General features: G+C 39.3%; 1 protein-coding gene across 1 annotated transcript in view; it reads right to left on the bottom strand.

Annotated features, from left to right (window-relative positions):
* JMY (junction mediating and regulatory protein, p53 cofactor) overlaps window positions 1–19,736 on the bottom strand; it is a 77,853-nt gene that overhangs the window by 56,725 nt on the left and 1,392 nt on the right. Inside the window, exon 2 of the mRNA XM_010834613.1 lies at window positions 19,274–19,732. Coding sequence (XP_010832915.1) covers window positions 19,274–19,732 — 459 coding nt within the window. The remainder of the gene's footprint in view (window positions 1–19,273; window positions 19,733–19,736) is intronic.

Consider the following 19,736-nt stretch of genomic DNA (forward strand, 5'->3'; position numbering starts at 1 on the left):
GATCCTACATTCAGGGCAGCAAAGGAGACACCGACATAATGAACAGACTTTTGGATTCTGTGGGAGAAGGCACGGGTGGGATGATCTGACAGAATAGCACTGAAACCTATACATTACTGTATGTAAAACAGTCTTCTGTTATTCTATGCGACAACAATGAATCATTTCTCAATCGGATTGTGACATGAGACGAAAAGTGGACTGTATACGACAAGTGTGATGACCAGCTCAGTGGTGGGACTGAAAAGAAGCACCAAAGCACTTTCCAAAGCCAAACATGTACCCAAAGAAGGGTCATGGTCACTGGTGGTCTGCTGCCTGTCTGATCCACTACAGCTTTCTGAATCCTGGCAAAACCATTACATCTGAGAAGTATGGTAAGCAAATCGATGAGATGCACCCCAAACTGCCTTGCCTAAACCCAACGTTGGTCAACAGATAGGGCCCAATTCTTCTCTGCAACAACGCCCAACCACACGTCACACAACCAACACTTCAAAAGTTGAACAAACTGGGCTACAACGTTTTGCCTCATTTGCCATATTCACCTGACCTCTCACCAACCGACGATCACTTCTTCAAGCATCTCGACAACTTTTTGCAGGGAAAATGCTTCCACAACCAGCAGGATGCAGAAAACGCTTTCCAAGAGTTCATGGAATTCTAAACCGTGGATTTTTAGGCTATAGGAATAAACAGACTTATTTCTCATTGGCAGAAGCGTGCTCACTGCAATGGCTCCTGTTCTAATGAACACAGACGTGCTTGAGCCGAGGTACAACGATCCACGATTCAGGGTCCCAAACCACACTCACTTTTGCACCAACAGAAACAAACAGCAACCACCTTCTTTTGTTTCAAATAGTGTGAACTGATACATCCTCTACAGAAAGCAATTTAAGCAAAATACATGTTTCTCTTTGACCCAGCAATTTCTCTTATAGAATTTTATCCTATAGATACATATGCACATGTGAGAAAAGATACACTATTTCAACAGCAAAAGACCAGGAAAAAACCTATATATCAAACCAAATCCATTCAATGGAGCATTGTTTAGCTATTAGAAGAAACTGTTACAGGAAAAAGAAAACTAAGATGTTAATAACATGCTACCATCTGAGTTGCTTAAAAGTGGAAAATAGGACACATCTCTATGTATTGTCTGTGTCCTTATGCATGAAACTGAATCTGTAAGTCACACAAGAAACTCTTACGGGTGGCTCCTCTGAAGGGATGAGAAGATCAGGGAAGGAGTTGGGTTTATACTCCAGCTTTCAATCATGATCTATGGAGTAAATATACTTTTTTTAAAAAGGAAAGTCTTATAGCCTATTTCTTTTCCACCCCGAAAGTATCTTGGCTTACACATGAAAAGAGGAAAATTAAATTATACCCTTTGCCACAATATCTAAAACTGCACATACAATTTTTGCTAAAGTATGAGAAATATGAAAATGATACATGCTTCTCTTCCTTTGCTCACCTACAAAAGTACCTAAGTCATGTGTTAAACCATCTATTTTAAGCTACAGCTGAAAAGGAAGATTATGAAAGTAACAGCAGCAGTGTGAAAATCAATTTCTAATCAAAACACTCTTCTCAAGTCCCAGAAATCAGTTCTAATTAGTGGCAAAGATGCTCCTAGGCTTAACACCAAGGCTGCAACATATCTGAAATAAAATAACCAGATTAAGGAAGGACAGGACAATAAAATGGGAGGGGAGTGTTGTCACATGAGTGTGTAATAGCAACAAAGCAGTGGCTAACTATACAATGAGTCATAAACTATCCTTTTTTTTGGCCCCACCTCACAGCTTGTGGTATCTTAGTTCCCTGACCAGGGATTGAACCCAGGCCCTCAGCAAAGAAAGCACGGAGTCCTGACTACTGGACTACCAGAGAATTCCCTAAACAATCTTTTTATTGTTTTAATAAAGGCAATAATTCTCTCCTTGCAAGAAAATGTACATTGAAAGAAGCCCCTTCTCTATTATTCCACTTGAAAATAGAACACTTACGTTGACTTTTCTACCAAGTCCTAGGAATAGCAGAACTGTTAAAAAAGATGTTTCAATAATAAAAGTTCTCCAAGCCATTTACAAGCAATCGAACGAGAGGACTCAGCAGTAAGACAATCCTCAGATGCTGGGCTTCTCTGAGCTCTTCTTACAGACACTAAAGTACATGAAGGCACCAAACAGTTTAGATACTATTCAGCACCGACACAAAAACACCGTCACCATACGCTTGTTAATTAGATCACAATCGGATTCTACACAGGTATGCGACCACAAGAAAATCAGTTATTCTACTCAAATATTAACAGTTAGATATTTCCCAAATGCCTTTGATCAACAAACAGAGCGGTACTTTACAAAGCTATTATGCACCAACTAATACTCCTGCAGAGAAGCCCAAGGCGTCTCACCTAACACTGCTAATTTATTAATTTGTCTTCTTAGCTATAAAGTTTCACTTTTTTCCAACATTAGATTACCTAAAAACCAATTATAGCTTCAATCAGCAATTTATTTTAATGTAAGTATCTGAAAATAATCTTAAAGGAAATGAATTTTAAAATGTCAAAAGAGGCAACTTACTAAGCATTAGACTGTTTAGTCTAAACCATTTCCTATAATCCATGATAAAAGACTTCAACTGTACAAGATAATCACAACCTGTTACAATAACGCATTTAATTTTCTATTTTGCTAACCAAAACTGACTAAATACAGGGATTAAATAAACTGAACTGTGGATATTTGCAGGTTATTAATTGTGAAATGTAAAAGGTGCTATAAATAACATGCACAAAAAGAGTAGAAAGAAATTGCAGAGTTAGCTTACTTAGGATTAAGAATATCTGAGATAGATGTATAGAGAAGGCCTGAATTTAAAATGGAGAGAATACTGTTTGCTAAACTTGAGAAGATTCACTGACGGATACAAACTGAGTCAGAATACAGATGGACCTATGAGAATACAACATGCCTACAAAGGGTGATTTTGGAAGGGCTCAAGTGCACCCAATACAAAACAGAGATACTCATTACAGGATGCAGTGGAAAGGAGGGCAGACAGGAACAGGGCTTAGAAAGTAAAAAACTGATTACTTGTTTCAAAATCTGACACATCGCTCATGCAATTTATTTAGAATGTCATTTTGCTCTATTGAGTCACTTAAAAGAAACGAAGCAGAACTGTATACAGCATTAATTAAACACATTAGCCTAATAGGTAGAACACTTCTTTTCCCTTCCTTCCAGCTTCCCTAACAGACACCTTTTTTGTTTCCCCCAGTCTAATTCTGATAACAACTAAGCTCCTAACCTACTCTGATATTTGAAACAAAGCTCAGCTTATTGCAAAGTTTCTCTAGGGCAAGGACCCCACAACTTTCATCAGGTTCTTAAAGGAGTCAGTGACAACAGCTTTTAAAAAATTTCTTTCAAGACTCCCTATAACCATTGTAACAGAGAAAGTACAAAATAAACTTGTGCCATTTACTCCCTTCTTTAGTCCTATTCAACTTTGGCTTTTTAACCCTGTGAAAAGTTACAAATATAGGGGAAAGGAAGAAAGCACCTCCTGTGCTTAACTGAGTCCCCCTCCCGCAGGGTGCCAATCAGCTATAGAGCCTGCTCTCTGACTTCAGGATTACAGTGAAAGTCACTCAGTCATGTCTTACTCTGTGCAACCGCATGGACTGTAGCCTGCCAGGCTCCTCTGTCCATGGAATTCTCCAGACCAGAATACTGGAGTGGGTAGCTGTTCCCTCCTCTAAGGGATAGGACTGCCACTATCCTTGAAGACCCTCAGATAATTTGTCAAGTCCTGGGTATAAAATTTAGAAGCTAAACTCTCTCCTGCCCTGAGTCTCAGAACTTTCTTCCTACTTTAATGTGTCAAACCCAAGAGTGCCTCATTTTTTAAATTAAAATATTTAAGAAGCAACATAAAATCTACAAATAATACAGCATTAATTAAACACATTAGCCTAATAAGTAGAACACTCCTTTAAATTATTATTAAGACATGCAAATAATTATCTGCTTGTGGAAAAGGGTAACGCAAAACTAGCAATGAGGTGCTAAGATGGAGAGGGAGGCCTGCCCCAGCAATCCACCTGGATCTGTGGTCCTGGGCATTTCCCTCAGGCCTAGGGCACTGGTTTTCCCAATGACAAGGAAGGACCAACACCACATACATTTTCACACAGAGCACACTGCTCAACTCTGTTCTTGGTTTGCACAAGTGTTGAATCATTTTTATTACTATGGTAATCACTGATTATTTATTAGGGACTATTAATGCTGAAATCCAATTTTGGAAAGTATAAAGGGCTACTATTTTGAAAATTGGTTTTCAGATTATTTCATAGATGAGTGGCAAATTTAATTTCATTTTACTTCTGGGGAGGAAGTACCTTTAATTAAAATGTTAGGTACATGTATACATGTCATATACAGAAACCAACTTTATAACATATCAAAAAACATCCACTGAGTACAGAAACACGGGGGAATTGAGGCATTAGAAAAGAATAACAGCAAACCCACCTTTGTCTCCTGGGCCTTACAATGCATTTTAAGGGGTAGGAGGGAATCCATAAAGAGAAAAACCAGAAAAGCAGTCATGAATGATGTGAACCATATGTAATATAATGCGTCTTTGATCTCTGGATTTCTGACAGAAAGTCCTGGTTTCTGAAAGTGGTCATAAATGACTTTCTTCAAGAGGGGCACCTGACCTGGCTCTGGAAAGAAGGAACTTAAACCAAAAAAGGACAACATGAGCAGGGGAGGAAGGTGTCCTTCCTATTATACAATACATGGTGTACGGTAAGTTCAGTGAACAATGTGTAAAGGAGCTTGACTAGAATAATTAAAGGTTCATGTAGAGAAAAGAAAGAGATTAACTGGCGGGTTAACCAGAAAACAGATGATACTGAAGACCAAGATTTGGGCTCTGTTACAGGACAATGGTTAGCAATACAAGAGGTTGGCTTGATGTGTGTATATTACAGCTAAGAGTTGGGTATGAAGATGTGCAAAGTAATGCTTGGGAGCAAGTATTACAAAGGCTACTTTGCAAGGAAGACATTGAGGGAGAGCTAAAGTAAGTCCAGGGATGAAATTGTGAGATTAAACTAAAGTAGGTGTAGGAGCAACAGGAGAAAGCAGAAACTAATGCATAAATGATTCCATAGTTCTAAAGTTCTAAAATTGATATTTAACATTTCTGAATCAGTATGCATTTACAAATCAGTGATGCAGGTATAACTATTACGGCCACTTACAGAAATAAGAACCAGAGGCACAGGCTCAGTAACCTGCCTAAAGTTAGGGAGCTGGTGAAAGGTTGAGGTAAAGCGTGAATCCTTGCGGCCTAACTCAAGCCGTTAACCACTGCCCAACTTGTCGCTATGCATAACCAGTCTACTACCTTTCCCTTACCTGAATGATACCAATCTTCTGGGTCTAGGAAGACTGAAAACATGATGAAATACATATACGATGGAATACTACTCAGTCACTTTAAAAAAATGAAACTTTGCTATTTGCAACAACATGGATGGACTTGGAGGATAATATGCTTGACTCAGAGAAGAAGACAAATATATATGATTTCATTTATATACGGAGTCTAAAAAATACATGAATGAACATAACAACAACAAAAACGAAACAGACTCACATATACAGAGAACAAACTAGTGGTTACCGATGAGCAAAGGGAAAGGGGGATGGGCAAGATAGAATTAAGGGGATTAAAAAGTACAAATTTATTGTCTATAAAATAAATAAGCTACAAGGATATACTGTACAGCAAGAAGGGAATATAGGCAATATTTTATAGTAACTTTTAATGGAATATACCCACCACTTCATGGGAAACAGATGGGGAAACAGTGGAAACAGTGGCAGACTTTATTTTTGGGGGCTCCAAAATCACTGCAGATGGTGACTGCAGCCATGAAATTAAAAGACGCTTACTCCTTGGAAGGAAAGTTATGACCAACCTAGATAGTATATTCAAAAGCAGAGACATTACTTTGCCAACAAAGGTCCGTCTAGTCAAGGCTATGGTTTTTCCAGTGGTCATGTATGGATGTGAGAGTTGGACTGTGAAGAAGGCTGAGCGCCGAAGAATTGATGCTTTTGAACTGTGGTGTTGGAGAAGACTCTTGAGAGTCCCTTGGACCGCAAGGAGATCCAACCAGTCCATTCTGAAGGAGATCAGCCCTGGGATTTCTTTGGAAGGAATGATGCTAAAGCTGAAACTCCAGTACTTTGGCCACCTGATGAGAAGAGTTGATTCACTGGAAAAGACTCTGATGCTGGGAGGGATTGGGGGCAGGAGGAGAAGGGGATGACAGAGGATGAGATGGCTGGATGGCATCACTGACTCGATGGACGTGAGTCTGGGTGAACTCCGGGAGTTGATGATGGACAGGGAGGCCTGGCGTGCTGCGATTCATGGGGTCGCAAAGAGTTGGAAACGACTGAGCGACTGATCTGATCTGATCTGATCTGAATACACAAAAATTTTGAATCCCTTTTATATACCTGAAACTAATATTGAAAATCAATTATACCTCAATAAAAATAAATAAATAAATACTTTTCCCCCCAAGTCTTAGGTCTCGTAAGACTCAACATATAAAGTAAAACCTGCTCAAGACCTAACTCCAAGGCTCTCCAGGGAGCCAGAGATCTTTTATTAACACTTTACAAAATCAAGTACTCTGACAGGCTTCACTGTGAACTGGCACATAATTTCCTTTTCTTAAAGTAATGCATGTTTTTCAAGTTTAGATATTGCTAAAGTAATTCTTGCTCCCTTCTCTCTTAATCCTCCATTTCTTTTTATTATTTTATACCGGAGTATAGTTAATTAACTATGCTTTATCAGTTTGAGGTGTACAGCAAAGGGATTCAGTGACATAATACATGTGTCTATTCTTTTTCAAATTCTTTCCCCATTTAGGTCATTACACAGTATTGAGTACAGATCCCTGTGCTATAACAGTAGATCTCTGTTTGTTATCTATTTTAAATATAGCAGTGTGTACATGTCAATCCCAAACTCCCTCTAACCCTCTTGTCACCACCTTTCATTTTCAGTTAGCAAGTCCAACACCCAAATTCACAACACTTAATAAAAAAGGGGCAGGGGGAGAATTTCCAACTAAAAATAAATCAAGAGAGTTAACATACTTAATTGCCCTCCTTCCCTGCGTAGCCAGAAAAATTAGTATAATTATGACAGAAAAGGGAGTTCAATATTAACTATTCAAAGTTATGCACTACTTGTTTGAAATGGTAATAAACAGCAAGAGAAAGGAGGTAGATTTCAGGTCTTACCTTATAATACACCAAATTCCCTATTACTACTGTGGAAGGAAAAAGTATTAGGAAATGTTTAGAGGAGAAAATAAACTTTCTTAAAAGTATTATCATACCATCTAAACCAAGTCACCCTTAGCTAGCTTAATACAGAACAGAATTTGTAATAGATTAAATATCAGTATAACATTTATTCTTCTTGTGGTTACAGGAAAATTATTTTTATGAGTCTGTATGAGACATATGCATTCTGTCTCACATTAAAGTTTTATGTATAATACATGTACAAATTTAAATTCACTTCCTTTGGGATTACAATGTTCTCCAATGATAGACAACACAGTATATATACATAGCCAAGGTTTTGCAGAAACACTCATCAGCCAGACACTGTTGCAATATTTTTGTCCAATGATGAAGACACTGACCATGTATTTCAACTTGACAAAGGCTAAGTTTATCAGTTAGCCTCATTCCCTTTCTACAGGAATGAAGAGAGTCCAGTGGTTAAGAAAACTGGCTAGAATCAGGTATGCAATTGAACCTGGTTTTCATACATGCATATGTTGTCTTAGGCAAGTTTACCTAATTTCTTTGAACCTGTTTGCTCTATTGTAAAATCCCTGCCTCTTAGGTTGATATGAAGATTAATACTAACAAGAGTTAACATTAAGTGTTTATTGAGTAAATGACACTAAGTACTTTACAGAAAAGCTACTTTTCAGTCACTCTATGAGGCAGTAGTATTATTCTCCTCACTTTACAGATGAGGAGGCTAAGGCATTTAAGAGAATTAAGTGGGCCCAAATTCATAAAGCTATTAAGTGGAGGAGCCAAGACTCAAACTCACTTGAACCCTACCTCTTAACTCCTATCAACATGTTGAGTTAATGTATTTAAAGACCTCTGCACAGTGCCCAACCCATAGAAAGCATTTAGTAAAGGTTAGCTACTGTGATCACTAGGAATGGCAACCCACTCCAATATTCTTGCCTGGAGAATCCCATGGACAGAGGAACCTGGTGAGGTATAGTCAACGGGGTCACAAAAAGTCAGACACAACTGAGTGACTTTCACTTCACTCACTGTGATCATCAAAAACTAGGGCCTCACACAAGTCTCTACACATCGGTCATTCCAGTTATGACCTTGTTAACAGTCAGTAAAGAAAACAACAACAAAAAGTCAGCAAAGAGGTGACAGACCCACCTAGATAGGACGGTGAAGGGGAAGAAAGACTTTCAGGTAGTAATCAGACACTGGTTTTGTAAATGTAACTTTAGCAAGTTATCAAAACACTGATGGGAAAGCAATTTTAATAATAAAGTCTGTAGGGAAAAGCACTCACATCAAAATCCACCTTAAAGACAGGTAACAAAGTGAGGAAAAGAAAATAAACAGAAAAAACGGAAACACCACTCCTGCCTCCTTTAATGCCCCCATGTACTAAAAAACGAATTAGACCTTTTTCAAAGCCTAAAGAAAGAAAAAGTAAAGAGACGGAGCCAAAGCAAAAACAACACCGAGTTGTAGATGTGACTGGTGATGGAAGTAATGTCCGATGCTGTAAAGAGCAATACTGCGTAGGAACCTGGAATGTCAGGTCCATGAATCAAGGCAAATTGGAAGTGGTCAAACAGGAGATGGCAAGAGTGAACATCGACATTTTAGGAATCAGCGAACTAAAATGGACTGGAATGGGTGATTTTAACTCAGATGACCATTATATCTACTACTGTGGGCAAGATCCCTTTGAAGAAATGGAGTAGCCATCATAGTAAACGAAAGTCCGAAATGCAGTACATGGATGCAATCTCAAAAACGACAGAATGATCTCTATTTCCAAGGCAAACCATTCAATATCACAGCAATCCAAGTCTATGCCCTGACCAGTAATGCTGAAGAAGCTGAAGCTGAATGGTTATGAAGACGTACAAGATCTTCTAGAATTTACACCCAAAAAAGATGTCCTTTTCATCATAGGGGACTGGAATGCAAAAGTAGGAAGTCAAGAAATACCTGGAGTAACAGGAAGATTTGGCCTTGGAGTACAGAATGAAGGAAACAGAATGGAGTACAGAAATAGAGGAAAACAACAGAATTAGAAAGACTAGAGATCTCTTCAAAAAAATTAGAGATACCAAGGAAATATTTCATGCAAAGGTGGCTAAGAGAGTTTTGCCAAAAGAACACATTGGTCATGGCAAACACCCTCTTCCAACAACAGAAGAGAAGACTCTACACACGGACATCACCAGATGCTCAACACGGAAATCAGATTGATTATATTCTTTGCAGCCAAAGATGAAGAGACTCTATACAGTTAGCAAAAACAAAACCGGGAGCTAACTATGGCTCAGATCATGAACTCCTTATTGCCACATTCCAGACTTAAACTGAAGAAAGTAGGGAAAACCACTAGACCATTCAGGTATGACCTAAACCAAATCCCTTACGATTATACGGTGGAAGTGACAAATAGATTCAAGAGATTAGATCTAATAGACAGAGTGCCTGATGAACTAAGGACAGGGGTTCCTGACATTGTAAAGGAGGCAGTGATCAAGACCATCCCCAAGAAAAAGAAATGAAAAAAGGCAAAATGGTTGTCTGATGAGGCCTTACAGATAGCTGAGAAGAGAACTGAAAGGCAAAGGAGAAAAGGAAAGATATACCCAGTTGAATGCAGAGTTCCAAAGAACAGCAGAGAGAGGTAAGAAAGCCTTCCTCAGTGATCAATGCAAGAAAATAGAGAAAAACAATACAATGGAAAAGACTAGAGGTCTCTTCAAGAAAATTAGAGATATCAAGAGAACATTTCATGCAAAGATGGGCTCAATAAAGGACAGAAATGGTATGGACCTAACAGAAGCAGAAGATATTAAGAGGTGGCAAGAATACTCAAAACAAGAAAGATCTTCACAGCCCAGATAATCATGATGGTGTGATCACTCACCTAGAGCCAGACATCCTGGAATGTGAAGTCAAGTGGGCCTTAGGAAGCATCACTATGAACAAAGCTAGTGGAGGTGATGGAATTCCAGTGGAGCTATTTCAAATCCTGAAAGATGATGCTGTGAAAGTGCTGCACTCAACATGCCAGCAAATTTGGAAAACTCAGCAGTGGCCACAGGACTGGAAAAAGTCAATTTTCATTCCAATCCCAGAGAAAGGCAATGCCAAAGAATGCTCAAACGACCGCACAATTGCACTCATCTCACATGCTAGTAAAGTCATGCTCAAAATTCTCCAAGCCAACCTTCAGCAATATGTGAACCGTGAACTTCCTGATGTTCAAGCTGGTTTTAGAAAAGGCAGAGGAACCAGAGATCAAATTGCCAATATCCGTTGGATCATCGAAAAAGCAAGAGAGTTCCAGAAAAACATCTACTCTGCTTTATTGACTATGCCAAAGCCTTTGACTGTGTGGATCACCATAAACTGTGGAAAATTCTGAAAGAGATGGGAATACCAGACCACTTGACCCGCCTCCTGAGAGATCTGTATGCAGGTCAACAAGCAACAGTTAGAATTGGACATGGAACAACGACTGATTCCAAATAAGGAAAGGAGTACATCAAGGCTGTATATTTTCACCCTGTTTATGTAACTTAAATGCAGAGTACATCATGACAAATGCTAGGCTGGATGAAGCACAAGATAGAACCAAGACTGCTGGGAAAAGTATCAATAACTTCAGATATGCAGATGACACCACCCTTATGGCAGAAAGTGAAGAAGAATTAAAGAGCCTCTTGATGAAAAAGTCAAAGAGGAGTGAAAAGTTGGCTTAAAACTCAACATTCAGAAAACTAAGATCATGGCACCCAGTCCCATTCAGTTCAGTTCAGTTCAGTTCAGTCGCTCAGTCGTGTCCAACTCTTTGTGACCCCATGAATCACACCACGCCAGGTCTCCCTGTCCATCACCAACTCCCAGAGATTACTTGTTCGCAAATAGATGGGGAAACAATGGAAACAGTGACAGACTATCTTTGGGGGCTGCAAAATCACTGCAGATGGTGACTGCAGCCTTGGTATTAAAAGACACTTGCTCCTTGGAAGAAAAGTTATGACCAAACTAGACAGCATATTAAAAAGCAGAGACATTATTGCCAACAAAGGTCCCTCTAGTGAAAGCTATGGTTTTTCCAGTAGTTATATATGGATGTGAGAGTTGGACTATAAAGAAAGCTAAGCAGCAAAGAGTTGATGGTTTTTGAACTGTGGTGTTGGAGAAGACTTGAGAGTCCCTTGGACTGCAAGGAGATCCAACCAGTCCATTCTGAAGGAGATCAGTCCTGAATATTCACTGGATGCTGAATATTCATTCAGCTTCACTGATGCTGAAGCTGAAACTCCAAAACTTTGGACTTCAGCCACCTGATGGAAGAACTGACTCCTGTGAAAAGACCCTGATGCTGGGAAAGACTGACGGCAGGAGAAGGGGATGACAGAGGATGAGATAGTTGGACGGTATTCACTGACTCAATTGGACACGTGTTTGAGTAAACTCCAGGAGCTGATGATGGACAGGGAGGCCTGGAGTGCTGCAGTCCATGGAGTCGCAAAGAGTCAGACACGAATGAGCAATGGAACTGAGCTGTACTGAAAGAAACTATTAGCATCATTAAAAGTGCTATGTCTTAGTCACCCTGATGCAGAGAAACCCAAACCTGGAGACAAGTACATCAAACAGGTGGACCAGGTCCCAGCTCTTGCCATACTGTGCTTGTAAACTGCCCTGGATCCTTAAGGAAAAGAACAGTGTATTTTCATTTTCCAAACATGAAATTAAGGCCCAAATAGAGTAAGTGACAGCATAAGGTCAAGCCACTAGTATCAGGACTAGGACAAAAACACAGATTCTCCTGAGCCATGTTCAGTAAATTTTCTTCCCACTAAGCACTAATTAAGATAGTGTAGTGAGACATTCCTTTAAAAGTATACCCTGCCTCAACTAATTGTTAGCAGCAGCAAGTTGGTGACCAATTTTAATTAAAACATTTTTCTTGAGGAAAACGACCATTCCTGTTTATCACTGTATTCTCCCTGTGCTATATTATATGAATGCACTAATACTGGTTGAATAAACTAAGTCCCAAGCCATCACCCTCACTATAATCTTAAACGCTACAATAAAACCCCAAATCATTAAATGAACTTCCTTTTTCCTTAAGACCATTCTCTAAAAATGTCTAGCCCACAAGGTTGATATTTCTTTCACAGCCTATTACACAAAAGCATCACTATAATTTGAAGTTACATATTATACCTAATTATAACTAAAATTTAAAATTCAAGGACAAGGATAAAGGCAGTTCCCGATATTTAGGAAAAACAACTCACAAAATTTTCTAGCCTTTTGCTGAATGAATCCTTCTCTGCCCCACACAGTTTTAATAACTTAGACACTCTGTGTTAAGCTTAGTTGGCATTAACAGTCCCCTGTAAGAAGCCTGAAAAGCCAAATGAACTTCACCACCTATACCAAAAAGCAATTAGCACCAAGAACTACTGTTTAGTCTTCACTGCCTGTCTTTTACCCTTAAAACTTAATTTTTCTCCTATGACAGCTAAGGAAACTGGGCAGCTTCAAAGGGAGCAAATGCTGGCCTGTTAATGAGTAATAAAAAGAGCCATAGGGAAATTTCCCATTACAAAAAAAATAAGCACACATAAATCTAAACATCAATGGAAAGTCACCCTGCGCTTTCAAGTACCACTTCCAACAATACCCTACAGTCAATAAAAGGCCAAATAAAGCAGCAATGGAGAACAGTGAGACTAAAGTTAAATGTGAAGATCTGGGGAATGAAGATTGCTAATTCAACCATAACAACTGTTATGTTTGACAAACCAAACCTCCCACTCACGTTCTCCCTTCAACACGCACGCACACACACATGCACACACACACCCTTGTACTCACGTTACAGAAGTATTATATTTGTCCAAGCTGGCCTTGTTCTTGCAAGAAGGAAACATGTCTGTGAAATATCTGGTGGGCCAGGCATCATGTGATGTCAAATAGCAAGCAGAGAAACCACCACATCAATTATTTATTGGGAAGGCTGCCATCCTGCCACCAGCCTCCATTTTTCTGTTTTACAGAAAGACTAACACAGAAGCACATATTCAACTTTTTTCCCACACCTATCTTTTTTTTTTCCAGTTATATGAAAAATGGCCAAAAGTTTATTAGGGCATAGGATTGACGAAAACGATAAATATCTAAGTCATTATTTTAACACTTCCAGCTTTTAAGTCTTTCATCATAATTTTCAGGAATCCCACAAAACTCATTTAGCTTCATTATCCCATAACTGTGTTTTATAGTAAAAGAGCAGTTTGCACTATGTAACTATCCAGGCGGAACGGCTCTCTCTCCACTGCAACCGAGTACATTATGTCCCTCCCCAGCCTGCTTCTACTACGTATACATAATCATGGGTCGTGGCTCACTGGCCCAAAGACTAGCATCCTAGGGCTCCTAAAAGACTGTCATTTCTCTAGTGACATATTAGATGTATGTATATATATAACAAGTATACAGCAAGTATAACAGATCTTCCTTGACTTGCACTGGGGTCACTGCCCAATAAACGCATCATAAGTTGAAAATACTCTAAGTCAGAACTGTATTCAGTATACCTCACCCACTGAACATTATAGCTTAGCCTAGCCTAAGTATGCTCAGAACACTCACGTTACTCTATACTTGAGCAAAACTCATCTAAAACAAAGTCTGCTTTATAATAAAGTGCTGAATATCTCAAGTGCTTGATTTTAATACTGTACTGACGTGACAACAGAAGGGTTGTATAGCACAGAATGGTTGTTTACCCTTGTGATCGCATGGCTGACTGGGAGTGACCACTCGCTGCCCAGTGTTAAAAAAGAGTATGGAACCCAGGAGAGGAAGTCCAGTTCCTACTGAATGGGTATCTCACTCATATCATCTTAAAGCTGAATGACCTTAAGTCAAGGACTGTCTGTAGTTGGGATTTTAGCAGTGCTCCAGTTCTACAGCTAATCTTAGTTTTCCTGGGAAAATCAGTAAAGTCATAAATGGGAGGAGGGAAATGATAAGTAAACAATCTTCACAGAGCTCCTTGACCTTCTGCTGAACAACTCCAGTCAGGAGTTGTTTATAGACGAGTCATTTTAAAACACAAAGGAAAACAGTGATTGGGCACTCTGGTCTAACATAAACCCATCCTGGCATCCTAGGCAACCTGCTTCTAAAACATAACGTGAGGACTATGCCCTACAGCCTGTCACGATTAACTGGAAATAAAACAAATGCATTACCTTAAAAGCGCATTACCGAACCAATTAGATTTTAAAATACTGATGCCACGCTCCCATTCTCAGGAGTGGAGACTGACATCCCTTCTAATGTCATCATGGAAAAAAAGCAGAAAAGGCATGCAGAAACATGCAGAAAAGGCATATGTTTGGATGAGGACAAATCGAAGTTGAATCTGAGTTTAGTCACTACTTAGCTGGTTCAGTTCAGTCGCTCAGTCGTGTCCGACTCTTTGCGACCCCATGAATTGCAGCACGCCAGGCCTCCCTGTCCATCACCAACTCCTGGAGTCTACTCAGACTCATGTGCCTCGAGTCGGTGATGCCATCCAGCCATCTCATCCTCTGTGGTCCCCTTCTCCTCCTGCCCCCAATCCCTCCCAGTATCAGGGTCTTTTCCAATGAGTCAACTCTTCGCATGAGGTGGCCAAAGTATTGGAGTTTCAGCTTTAGCATCAGTCCTTCCAAAGAACACCCAGGACTTATCTCCTTCAGAATGGACTGGTTAGATCTCCTTGCAGTCCAAGGGACTCTCAAGAGTCTTCTCCAACACTACAGTTCAAAAGCATCAATTCTTCGGCGCTCAGCTTTCTTCACAGTCCAACTCTCACATCTAAACATGACCACTGGGAAAACCACAGCCTTGACTAGAAGGACCTTTGTTGGCAAAGTAATGTCTCTGCTTTTTAATATGGTATCCAGGTTGGTCATAACTTTCCTTCCAAGGAGTAAGACTCTTTTAATTTCATGGTTGCAGTCACCATCTGCAGTGATTTTGGAGCCCAAAAAAAACTGGTTAAAGTTGGCCAAATCAACTTCTCCTTCAGTAAAATAGGTGTAAAACATCACTTGCCTCAAAAAATAGTATTGAGGATGAAGATAGGTAATGTGAAGTACCCAACACCTAAAATAGTGCCAATAAATATTTACATTCCCTTGAAACAACACTTTCTGGACGCCACACACTTTGTTAGGCACTTTTTCATAATGTCTTAAATCTTCAGAAATCCTTTAAGTATTTCCCCCATTTCTCTGTTTTAAAGAGGTTAAATAACTAAACAGGTCACAGAAATGATGAGCACTCACCTAAACCCACATCCTTCTGACCCCAAACACAAGGTAGTCTCTGTCTACTGTGTGCCTTACATGGCTACTTTTGAAAACACATGCTTCTCTCAGTGGTTTCAACTGGAAAAGTTAGAATTGAGCAATTCTATAAACATAATAAATTTCAAAGTGAGCACTGATTTTTAGATTTTAATCAACTCTATCATCATAGTTAAGGTTTACTATTTAAAGGACCACAATGATTTCAATAGTTGTCCTTATACTGAAACTTTTATTTCAAATCATCAAAGGGTAAACCATACTATGGCTTGTAATACAATACTCAACTTTTAACCAACAACCAAAGCTACTGTTGAAACCATTCCAAGAGGTCCTGATGGCACTTGATTCATTCAGGGATTGAGTGCTTGCTATATAAATAGCACTACTTACAGTAAATCCTTGTTAAAGTTCAAGACAAGCCTACCATGGAATAAATTTTACATTTCATTTTTACTCAAGATTAAAGGCCTAAGTAGTATACAATCTACAATTCTTAATTCATCTAAAAATAATTTCATTAGTATTGTATAAAGTACCTCCTTACAAACTAGTCAGTTGACCAAATTTGTGAACTATTAACAAAAACTTTTGGCAGAAAATGTAAGGTTTAGTAAATACTTCAATACTCCACAAGACAGATATAGGAGTACTTCTTACAACCCCATATAAACCATAAACATAGTCCCAAAACTAAACTCCAAAAGAGGTTATGTCCTAAGTTTACGAAGTAGATACTTTATAATTGTGATTTTAAGGCTCTTTTTGAAGAATACCTTTCAGTCTTTCTCTCCAAAACTACAAATATGCCTATGCATATAAACTCTGCACACCACTTTAGGTATTCCATTAAAGTCCATCAATAGCTCCTCTCAATTCACAGGAAATTCACCAACCCCAGATAACCACTCCTTATTTAGGAGGTTATGTTTTTATAGTTTAAACAGATTTTTCTCCTAGTTTATAAATAGCAGAGTTCCTTGAGGAATTTACATTTATCAACTTAAAAATTTACTTACAACTTTATATTAAAATAACACTTCTTCCAAATCTTTTAAAAAAACTGGTGTCTTTTGTTCACTATTATTAAGAGTGCTCACAAGATTTATGGCCCTGAACTAGGGGTGGCAAAGAAGAGAATTCCAAGATACTGTCAAGGCCAGTGACCTTGAGAAGTTTACAATCTCACTGTACAGTCTGTCCTATCAAAAAAGTAAATAAAACAAACCTCTCCTTCAACAATTTACTGACATTTTGAACACAAATTGGTGTGGTCTTTAAATATATTGGAAAAGGAAGACTGTAGATAAAGAACTGGAAAATAGACTCAGAGAAATTTAAAAAGGAAAAAACACGACCAAAGGATCGCGCAACGCATACCTGATTCACCACATATTACCTATGTCTGATTCACCACATATTACTTAGCTTCAAAAAACCTATGGTTAATTCGACAATTGTGAGACTGAGAATTAAAAACAAAAACCAACACTGATTTAGACATAATTACTAACTCAAGAGAACTGATAACAAAAAATGACACAACTTCTAGAAAGATTCTACCTGAAAGAATGTTGCTGCAAGCTATTCAATCGGCAAAATTTTAAGCAGATGGGGTAGAAAAAATATACGGCAGTTATACCATACACTCGCACTGTCACACTCATGGTAGACATCACTGATTAATCATGCAACCCTTTCCTCCTACTGAGCCTAATTTCCTCCAAAATAGCCTACCAGCAAAAATCAGGGTGGGCATCATAATTGAACCTATCTGTTGTCCTTTCCTGATAGCTATTTTTCAAATACTATTCAGTCAACTACGTGAAGAACCCAGAATTTATGTATTTAATGTTCAATGAACTTAAAATAAACCCCATTTATTGAGTTGCTCCCCCTCCTCCAAAATAACTCTACAAAAAATTAAAATATCCTGTTAAAAAGAATAAAACATATAGTCAATATAACCTTAATTAGGAAAAATAATCTTTCTAACAAAATGTACATGAGTTCTAGAAAACTATTTCTCAGCAGTCCTCATTTTTGACCCAATTTGAATGGAAAAAACAAAACAAAACTATAATTACTTTTTCTGAGTATCAAAAAAATTAAAACCAAACATATCTTCAACATTTAGGGATTAAAAAATAGAACAGTAAAAAGAAAAAAATAATAATATATACCTGTAGAACAAGCAAAAGAAGCACGAACTTTGTCCTTGCAGTTTAAAGGAAACACAGGTCACCATGAAAACTCTAAAGAGAACATGACCATTTAAGATTTGTCACTTCCTTCCAAAAATGATTTAAGGTATTAATAGAACAAAGACTCCAGAAGTAAGATGATAAAAATGGAAATAAAAACAGATCTCTAGAACTATGGGATCACATCATGATGGGTGATGTTTAGCATCAAGTAATCTAACAGGAAGAAGTGAAAACCTGGAGTCACCAGGTTTTAAGAAAGCACTGTGGAGTAAGTGAGGAAGAATTATTTCCTAAATCCCGAATAGAGAATATTCTACGAAGAAATCAGGAGGTTCCTGCTTCCCGGCACATACTACAAGATTCCAGTAGTATGTAAACACAGTCAAAGAATATAAACACGACAAAAAGAGGCATTTCCCCAACCCAACTCCAACCTCAATTGGTACCAATAATAAAAATAATTGCTTTGAGAACGATAAAACTTTTTTTAGTAGTTTTCCGACAGAGGCTCTTAAGTACACATGACCTCCAATTATACATCCTACACATCGTAGAGCTCCCTATGTATAACCATTCAGACCTTTTCCCATTATTTCCTGGAATTTTAAGGATTCGTTTGAAAATAAGCGCCTGCACTACTTTTAGTCAAGTCCAAAAGTATAATAAACATTCCTGCCCAAGACCTTTTTCCTCCCTAAAACAAGTGAAACACGAGCCCTCCTTAAAGGCTTGAGATATTCCTAATGTATGTATAAAAGTCCATGGACAGGCCACTCATCTGGAGGAAAATGATTTAAAATTTGCCAAAGTTGCCAAATTACATTTGGAGACAAAAAACGGACCAATTTTACTTCATAAGACAAATCATTTTCAATAAACGAACGTGACACCAGGAAAGTAAGTTTAATGATCCGGGCAATTATTGCTGGAAAGAACTTTAGGGACAAAGAGAATCACTCATTTAGCTTATATTTATGGGACGTCTTTCTTCTGAGTGGCTTTAATTTTACTACCATTACTTAGCAGTAAACAGAGCACTTTATAGAACTTACATTATACGTAGGAGGCGTAAATCTAAAGGTTTACCCAAGTTCCTTCAGAGGCCAAATTAAGGAAAGCCATGGTTTTTCCCACCTCTGAGAGGAATGAAGGGGAAGAAAGGTCAGGACCCCCTCCTGTCCCCTTGTTTAGCTAGGAAAACAAGTGTCCCAAATGCGCACAACCTGGACCGAAGCTCCAGTCTGCGGCAGCGTGGAGGAGCCAAAAGCGATGCGTGGAGCCTAGTCTGGGTCCTTACCTCCTGGATGCGCTTCCTGGCCCGCTGGAGCACTTCTTCGTAGCCCTTCTGCCGCAGCTCGCTCAGGCTTTCGTAATACTCCTCCGGGTCGTCGGTCTCGGTGAACAGTACCTGGGACAGGATCTTCCAGCCGCAGGTGTCCAGGCCGTGGCCCAGGTAAATCTGGAGCTGGTAACACAGCGTGTCGATTTCCTGCTCGGACATCTCCGGGGCGCCCCCGAACAGCACCGTCCACATGCCCGACGGCTCCTCCGGAAACACCGGCAGGCACGGCTCCAGCTGCGAGTTCACAGAGCACAGCTGCTGGTGCACGGCGCGCAGATCCTGGAAGGAGAAGAGCCCGGCCCAGCTGCACTCCTCGGCCGGGGACTCCAGTTCGGCGGCCGCTGGCGGCTGCTCCGCGGCCGAGAGCGCCAGCGCCGCCGAGTCCACCTCATCTTCCCTCACCATTTCCAGCACCTCG

The sequence above is a fragment of the Bison bison genome, unplaced genomic scaffold (genome assembly GCF_000754665.1).
Source record: "Bison bison bison isolate TAMUID 2011002044 unplaced genomic scaffold, Bison_UMD1.0 scf7180017864034, whole genome shotgun sequence".
Classification (NCBI taxonomy): domain Eukaryota; kingdom Metazoa; phylum Chordata; class Mammalia; order Artiodactyla; family Bovidae; genus Bison; species Bison bison.